Source organism: Phyllobates terribilis, unplaced genomic scaffold, assembly GCF_046119375.1.
Source record: "Phyllobates terribilis strain yellow unplaced genomic scaffold, ASM4611937v1 Scaffold_1__5_contigs__length_1240528914, whole genome shotgun sequence".
NCBI classification, from domain to species: Eukaryota; Metazoa; Chordata; class Amphibia; order Anura; family Dendrobatidae; genus Phyllobates; species Phyllobates terribilis.
The window spans coordinates 356,635,312-356,644,684 of record NW_027362761.1 but is presented as its reverse complement, the minus strand read 5'-3'; the positions used below and the strand labels follow the sequence as shown (position 1 = coordinate 356,644,684).

Below are 9,373 nucleotides of genomic sequence, written 5' to 3'. Positions count from 1 at the left end.
CGCAATGTTGATCGAAAATAGATCAAGCAACTGACATAATCTATGGATAGAAGGCTGTTGAGTGTCATCATAAAGAAAGGTGGCTATATTGATCACTAATTTTTTGGGTTTTTGTTTTTGCATGTCAGAAATGTTTATTTCTAAATTGTGTGCACTGATATTGGTTTACCTGGTGAAAATAAACAAGTGAGATGGGATTATATTTGGTTTTTATTAAGTTGCCTAATAATTCGGCACAGTAATAGTTACCTGCACAAACAGATATCCTCCTAAGATGGCCAAATCTAAAAAAAAAACCACTCCAACTTCCAAAAATATTAAGCTTGGATATTTATTTATGAGTCTTTTTGGTTGACTGAGAACATAGTTGTTGATCAATAATAAAAATAATCTTCTAAAATACAACTTGCCTAATAATTCTGCACACAGTGTATTTATCTATGAATAATATAGTGAAACACCAGTATACATAATACAATTGGAATTTATTGTAAAATAGTGCAGAAAAACGAGCTGTAAATATTTTATTATAACTTGCAAAACTACAAACTCATTTAATTCTCTATCATGTAATCCTTTATCACTAAACAACCTGTTTATTACCTTGGTTATTGTTAATAGCATTGTACCCATGGTAACAATGAGACTTTATTGGCTGCAAGTAAAACAAACTTCTGCCTGGCATACATGACTGCTCATTTAACCAGTTACAGTATGTTCATAAACATATTTTACATTCATAAAATCTACTGTTTAATGGAAACTATAAATTCATAAAACACAGCAAGAACAGAGAATAACAAACACAGAGTTAAAGATCAGGAAAAAGTTTGTAACAAAACTTGTAACAAAATGTTACATTTCAACTACTACAAAGAAAATAGAGTAAAAGATCTATCGGTAAAATCAGATAACTCAAACAAGAACGATGTAAACAGAACACTACAAACTGTAATGTAAGATCAGTCCTTAGAAGCAATCCACATTACTAGAAAGGACACAGCACATGGACTTCTTGCTCCAAAAAGTAATACTCACTTATTCATTATATGCACGCTTCGTTTCTGCTCTATGGAAGCATTTCTGAAGCAGTTACACAGTTGTAAAACCAGTATGTCCTTCAGTTATCAATTTCTATAATGTTGTGTCTATTTCTTCCTTTTGGTGTTGCCCAATATTGACTACAGTACATTGCTGCTAATACAAGGACTTAAAGGGGTAGTCTCATGTTCCTCAATAATTAAAAATTGCAAAGTATTTGTTAGAACAAACGACTTTGTAATTTACTTTTTATTAAAAATCCTCTTTGCTCTTAAAGGGAACCTGTCACCAGAAATAATGCTGGTAACCTGCAGATATGTTGTTAATCTGCAGGTTAACAGTGTTATTATGCTGCCTGGCGCCTGCATGCAGCCAAATGCAGCAGGGAGAAAATTAACTTTATTCTCCCTGCCAGCATTCGGCATTTAGTCATGGGAGCGGGGGACAGCGCCGGCTGATTCACTGAGTCACAGAGCTACACCTATAACCGCTCTCCTGGCCCTGACTGACACTCCCTCTGCATTGCGGCCAGTTGTCAGTCAGGACCAGGGGTACAGTTACAGCCGCTGCTCTGTTTTCTAAGAGTGGTGACTGAACTGGCGCTGCCCCCACCCCCATGACTAAATGCTGAATGCTGGCAGGGAGAATAAAGTTCATTTTCTCCCTGTTACATTCGGCTGCTTGAAGGCGTCGGGCAGCATAATGACGCTGTTAACCTGCATATCTGCAGGTTAACAGTGTTATTTCTGGTGACAGGTTCCCTTTAATAAAACTATTGTTTCCATAAACTGCATTAATCAATAATAAAGGCAAATATAAGAAACTTTGTAATGTATCTTAACAGAGAAATCAGCTTCATTCCCCTCTTATCGGCTACTTCCTCTTCCCTCTTGGCTCCTGAATTAGTCATCCACCCTTAAAGAATTACAGCTCAAAACCATCTTGCTTAGGAAAGACAGACAGTAGGTGTCAGGTAACACAGCCCATTATACTCTATGGAGAGGAATTGGGGATAAGGAGAGAGGAGTAGGCAGAGGAAACAGGCAGAGGGAGACACAGAACCATTGTAATGTGTTTTCTCATAATCGCAGAGCTGAATCACAACTAGATAACTCAGGACTGCTGAATATTCTCCTCTATGCTGCTGCTTGTCTCTGTGTGCTAAACAATGAATGAAGCAATGTAATGGCCAGATATAGTGTTACCCCTCATGTACACACAGGACAGCTATTCTGAAAAAGGAATCTTCCCGATTCCTTGTATGAGTAGCAATCTGCCTGATGAAGGTCTGAGTATTAAACCAAAATGTTACCCTTTTTTTTGGGATTACACTTCTAATAAAGCATTATCTTCTTTTTTGTACACTCGAGAGTGACGGATTCTCTTTTGTCTTTGAGCTGTTCTGAAAAGTTACTTGAAATGTACGGTTTCCTTTAAGAGCAGAGGGATTTTAATTTAATATTTTACGGATCGTTTCCTGGGTTACTAGCAACCTCTGAAGCCTAACAGAGATTGACAGTTACCAGAACAAGGAGTGCAGCTCTTGCAAGCTGTTTGCTATACAGCCTGCAAGTGCTGCTCTGAAGCTGGCCAGATCACTGGATCTGGCCATCTTCAGTGCCCCTGCGCCCGCTGATGCTGCATCGGAAAGTGTACAGTTCAAACCAGCAACTCAGATTAGCGGTTATAATGTTTGACCTACATTAAATGCATTAAAAATATCTAATTTGTTATCTACATGATATAAAGATAAGGTGACTGCAGTTTTTTTAAGTTCTTTATACTTTTTTTTATAGTCTATTTTTAGGATTTGTCACCAGATTACACAATGCAAAGCAGAATCATAATGTAATAGATCTCTTAGACATAATGAGGATGGTGAAATCCATGTCATAATGGCTGCATAATCCTTTTTCATGGTTTGAGAGTTTGAGACCAGTGAGACAAGCAAGAAGTTAAAGCATTAAAGTCCCCGTACACATTTGGTTTAAGTCAGCTGAAGCCGCCGATATTGATGCATTGGGCTGACAGTTTAATGTATATTTAATGAGTATTTGGGCCTCCTGACGGAAGAAGATCGCATCACAATGCTCGGACTGGCCATCGACTGTCATGACCCAAACGTGACAGCATGTATTTCTATGCAGCAGGAGAGCCGACGGCCAGTCCGTGCGTTTCAAGGCGATTGCGTTCATGTTATACGGCCGTCTGACTGTACCCTAACAGATGATGTTGGGGGAGACAAGGATCCTGTACGTTGAGGTTCCATGGGCCAATCCTTTTGATCCCAGGGAGATAAGCCAACGCTAGAGTAGTCCGTCATTGGATCTCTGTATAGGAACTCTGTATAGAGGAGTTGGGGATGATAGCTGTCAGCCAAATGATTGTTCAACGTGCCTGAATCTAGACAGAGTTTGCAGCAATGGGAATGTGAATTAAGTTTTTGTGCATCATTTACAAGTTCTGGAAAATATTTAGTGCAGAATAATTAGCATTCTTAGGCTAAATTCATACATATGCAGTGCTCTACGCTGAGAGTCAGAAGCAATAGATGTTGGTTGAACGACAGCTATTCATAGTCTATGACATCCTTTAAGATGTAAACATAATTATAGGTCAATTGGTTTCATGTGAATTTGAGATGGTATGAAATCTCCTATATAAATAATGTAAAACTGTAATAAAGAATTTGAGGTGTGTAACGATCTTATGCTGAATCACTGCAATAATAGCTTGGTATCATTTACTTTTTACATATGAGTAGTAACAACATTCTGTTTTATGGTGGTCATATAAAGTATGTCACAAGCCTGTCTAAATTAATTGGTTTGAATTTGAAAATACATATGTCAATTTGGTAAAGCAGGTTTTGGACAAGCGGAAGATCTTATTCTGAGTTTACTAAAAATAGATAAATAATAAGTCCTTAATGAAGGATTAGAGAGATAATACAATAAAGGATTGCACATACTGTTCATGTAGGTAAAGCACATTGTGATAAAGAAAGCTGTTTCCCCAGATTTGTAGATGCTGCAGTGGTTGTGTTGTGAGGACTTCTGGAGCCTTAAGATTTCAATCCTTGAGGACACACTTGGTAGGAAAAATATAAAGAAGGCGACTCCAACCAATATGATACATTTCACAGCCCTTTTAATCTTTGTATCTTTGTCCAAGTTCCTTTGTCTAAGTTTCCAGATGATGCTGCAGGAGCAGAACAAGACAATGCACAAAGGAAAAAAAAACTCAATAATGAAGAGGAGGTCATGCCAAGGAGAGTTGGCTGGACACACAATAAAGCTGTCACAATATGCATCTCTGAATAAGTTGCCACCAGTGTGGTCTTTTGTGAGAATAAAAACAGTTATGGCTATTGCAATAAGCCAGATAGCACAAGTAACAAAAATAGCATTTCTGATAGAGATGGAGTTGACGTTATGATGCGGATGGACTACTTTAAAATAACGGTCCAAGGCAACAAGTGTAAGGAAGAAGATGCTCCCTGCCCTGTTCATGGCAAGCATAAAAAGCATTATTCTGCATGGGACATCTCCGTAAATCCAGTTCTTCTGCTTCAGATAATAGTCAATTCTGAATGGCAAGCAGATAATCAAGAAAAAATCAGCTATAGATAGGTTGAAGAGAAAGACTGTGCTAGATTTCCAAGATTTGACACGAAAGAAAAAAGCCCATAAGGCGGTCCCATTAAATGTAGAACCTAGCACAAAAATGATTATCAAAAATGTAGGGAGCACTTTAGTCAGTACAGAATCCTCAAAAAAGCAACAGGTGTGATTGCTCTGGTTAGAAAATGAATGCGATCCAACCATTGGCATAGTGTAAATCTTCTTATCTGTATGTGCTACCATAATGCATATGATGTCTGTTCTGTAAGGGAACTGGAAGATGTTTAGAGAGGGACAAAAAAAAGAGTGGTGTGAAGCAGCCTTGAGGAGGCTCCGTGATTCGAAGCATGTTTGCATATCTAAATTTAGCGTCTCTATGCCATGACATACAAATAGCTCTCACACGATTGTGGTAAATCAATTCAAATGTGGTCGTAAAAATACTGGCTCTTGTACAATATTAGCACTAGTAAGGGAAAACCATTTCATGTTTATGTCTTATTCTTTATGGAAATCTTCCCCCTCCCCTGTAGATTGCAAGCCCTCACGTGCAGAGTCCTTTCTTGGATTGAACCTATCTGTAACTTAGTCATGTTTCCTTACACTTCATATTTGTTTAACTGTAATCTACTATAAACCCAGTTTTCACATGCACATTGCTCTGGGGGTAAAGGGAACCTAGAAGAGTATTTTGGCACTGAGTCATGTAAACAAGTGAAATTTACTGATAAGTGATGTTTATTAAGTTCGAAAAGGGAATACAGATATTCATTTCCAATGTTTTGACCAATGTGATCTTTCCCAAGGTTATCTGTATGTAGGGAGAAGTTGGCATGTGCTGTGAGAGCGGAGTTGATCACATCACGTGCCAATCCTCTCCCCACATACAGATATACTTAAGAAAGACTCAGTGCTGAAGTACCCTTCTATATTCCTTGATTAATGTCATAAATCTGAGAAATCTGAGCATGAATCTCCCATAATACAGAAGGAAAAAACCTTCCTTTAAGATAAAGGGAACCTGTCACTCTATTCATGCTGTCCAGAACACGGGCAGAATGAATCAGGGGCTGGCTTCACGATGGCAACCAATTAGGTTTTTCCATGAAACGCTCTGGAGTTTCAGAGGATATAATAGCTTGAAGAGCCCGATGAGGACAATAGAAAGAGACCTGACTAGTCCGGCACCTCCCCCAGCTGCAATTTCCCTACCCTGCTCCAGTTGATTGACAGATCTCTCCCTATTTACGCTGCACATTAGAGAGACCTGTCAATCATATAGAGTGATGTGGGGAGAAACTGTGCGGGGCAAGGGCAAACTAGTCACATCTCTCACTAAAGTTCACACCTGGCTCTTCAAACTATGCTTTTGGCATTTCATGGAAAAACATAGTTGTCTGCAATCGTGCAGACAGGATCTGAATCATGCTGCCTCTGGTTTATAGATTCCCTTTAAGAACGCTAAAAATAACAAAAATAATATATAATAATATAAATAAGAAACAGAATTGGTTTTTCTAAGCAAATATATAAAGAAGACTATTTTATGTCCACTAATCTAAAATATAGGCAATAGTTTAGCAACATTGAACAGTATAAATAAACTGATCTCTGAATTAATTAAAGTAACAGAAACCAACAATGGACAATACATTTACAGTACAATAATGTGTGACGCCCAGCTGTGCTTGGTATCACAGATCCTGGAAGAGTGCATTGATGGATTCCTCCACAAGAGGCCCCCATAGCCATTCACACATCTTCACCTTCCACCTCAGACCACCAGAGGGAGCCCGTTAGGGATAGATAAATAGGGAAGGTGGAGCCAGGCAGCAGTCAGTCAGAGTCTAGTTCAGTCTGGTTTAGCAGTGAGTCCAGTACAGTCTGAGAAGAGTTACCTCAGAGGACAAAAGCCTGTTCCAGCTCCTGCAATTGCTATCCTGCAGTGGAGCTTATCCAGACCAAGACTCAGTGTGGCTCAGAGAAGTGAGCTTTAGGTGTGCCGGCGCCATAAGATCGGTGAAGCGCGGCAAGCTGCCGTTAGTGTGAGTAGCCTAGTGAGGGCCCGAGTAGGCCGAAGGCGAGTGGAGAGTTAGTACATAGGGGGCAGAGGAGCTTAACTAGCTCACCCCGAAGAATTTACCGGACACCGGGTCCGAAGCTTACCGGGATCTCTATGACCCAGTAAGACATAACCGGAATCCCTGGAGAACTACAAGTCCCAGGATCGCTAAAGTGTTGATACGTAACAGAGCCAGGAGACACATAGGCCCCGTAAGCCGGGAGCGTGCACTCCAAGAGAAGTCCCAACCACAACATCAGCCAACGCAGGACAGAGACAAAGTTAGGCCTAGCTCCAGGCAGGTCAGAAACTTACTACGCAGAAGCAAGAAACAGGAGGCCCTAAACCCGCTCATTGGGGAGGATCCTGACATGCACCCTTCACCCTACAGTGCTCCGGAATGTGCCTGAATTTCCATCAGTAAAAGGTACTGAAGTGACTATTGTGTCTGTCCCTGTTCTTGCTCTGACCCGGCTGGGTCTCGCCTGTCCTGCATCCCCCTTCATACGCTGCCCTGAGGCCTAGGTCCAACTGTGGGGAGCTATACCATCGAGCTGCCTTACCATCGGCCTTAGTGGACTGCGCAGCGCTGGTGATTCTCACCAGGAGCCACAGGTGGCGTCACGAACTTTTATAAATTAACAAACAATCCCCTTTTAAAGAGAGACCCCAGAGTACGGGCCCGGGAGCCGACCACTGCGACATCCCTAAGGCCAGGCTAAAGGCCCGGGTACCGAGTCATCCCCATTCCCCTGGGCTAGTCAGCTTCTTCTGGCGTCACGAACAGGATTGCGTGCCCGCTGCAATGACGCAGTGTTGTGCCCATTGCCACCGGGTACTGTGCGCCTTTATTGAAGTGAACTGTATATTTCACTGTGGTGAAGACAGCCGCCATTACTGGGCCGCCGAGCGAGAAGAAGGGCGTAACAGCGGGAAAATTAGGGGCGTACCTGCAAAAGAGCGTGAAGCCCCGGACACACCCCACGCCTCGACGTCATACCAAGAAGTGCCAGGTCCTGTAAGGAGCGTCGCTGAACGCTCTGACGTAGGACGCAAGCGACGCAAGGTCCTGAAGACGACCGTCACCTGCGGAGCTGCGGCCTACCGGAAGAAAAACTACGAAGGTAGGCCACGGTTAACTAGGGGGGCGCCAGAATGTCCGACAAACAGCAGAACGCCAATATGCCGGTCAACGTCCCTGAGGTTCAACCCGCGCCCGATGATGAGCAGGCCGAAGCAGCCGCTCCACCAGCAGCGCCTGTAACCCCTGTCATTCCCATGACTCTGCCGTACATTCCTGGAGCAAAGTGGCCCCCCCAGTACAACGGCAAACCAGATACCCTGTCTGGATTCAAAAGGAAGATATGTGGTATCTTGGATATGTACTCCATGACAGGCAAGCAAAGAGCTGCTGTTGTATTAGGACAACTGACCGGTGCTGCGGAACGGGAAGTGGAAACATGGTCAGCCGCAGACCAGGAGTCAGTGTCCACAATATTCCAAAAACTACAGACTGTCTTTGAGGATCTTACTGAGGCGGACCTCCGGATGAGGTTCTATAGCTGTTCCCAACAGCCGGAGGACAATGTTCGGGACTACGCCTGGCATCTACAGGGGGCCCTGAGGGCTCTTAAACAGGTCAGTCCAACTAGAATTGAAAATGAGAACAAAATGCTGAAGGACCAGTTTGTCCGGGGACTGAGGTCTCTAGAGGAGAGCCGGACTGTGCGTTGGTGGTCCCTAGATCATCCAGATGCCACCTTTGACAATCTTAAGGACATGGCTATAAAAGGACTGCAGCCCCTGGAAACAAATGCCATCCAATGTTACCAGGGTGGGGCTACCCCAGTATCTGCTACACCCACCTTTTCCCCGGTGGCTGCTGAAGCCAAGGTTCCAGCAACATCCCCTAGAGAACTGGACAGTCTGCGCTCTGAGGTGCGTCAGTTGAGCAAAACCCTGACCACTGTGCTGAGTGCTCTGCAGCTGCGGACAGAGCTCGAGGAAGGAGGGAAAATCCTGCTAGCCGACAGCCCTGAGGATGTCCCCTGGATGCGAAAGAGGAGGAGGCCAACACCACCCTCGCCGAGGACCAGTGACCAACGCCGGCCACAGAAGGACCCTGCCTGCTACCGCTGCCGCAAGACCGGACACATCGCCCAGAATTGTCCTTTAAACAAGAAAACCCTGGGTCCGAGGGCCGACACCCAGGAGTAAACTCACCAGACCCATCAGACTGGTACAACAGGTTCGTCGGAGGAAGACCTTTCCTGTCCATTGTACTGGACGGGATCCCGACGCACGCCCTGCTGGACACAGGATCTCAGGTAACCATCATGCCTGACGTCCTCTACAAGAGGTTCTGGTCCATGAACGACCTACGTCCGCCAGCTCCAAATCTTTCTGTTTATGCCTCAAACGGACTCCCCCTTAAACTACTCGGGGTTAAGAATGTGACTGTAAAGGTGGGGAGAGTGGAGCTGAAGGACCAGGGGCTAATTGTAGTAGAGACTAATCCTGATTACACCAACCCGTATATGGTACTAGGCACTAATATTGTTGGTAACTGTTTGGGAGAAGTTGTGTTCTTGCTCCAACAGATCGCCGACACTGCCAGGCCGAGCCAGAGGAGTGGTAGATGCACGTA

General features: G+C 43.5%; 1 protein-coding gene across 1 annotated transcript; it reads right to left on the bottom strand.

Annotated features, from left to right (window-relative positions):
- Positions 1 to 1,787: 1,787 nt before the first annotated feature.
- LOC141167240 (hydroxycarboxylic acid receptor 2-like) lies at positions 1,788 to 4,971 on the bottom strand. Its single transcript, XM_073654681.1, has one exon. It carries the CDS (start codon positions 4,905 to 4,907, stop codon positions 3,891 to 3,893), a length of 1,017 nt encoding a protein of 338 aa, XP_073510782.1. The 5' UTR covers positions 4,908 to 4,971; the 3' UTR covers positions 1,788 to 3,890.
- Positions 4,972 to 9,373: the final 4,402 nt, after the last annotated feature.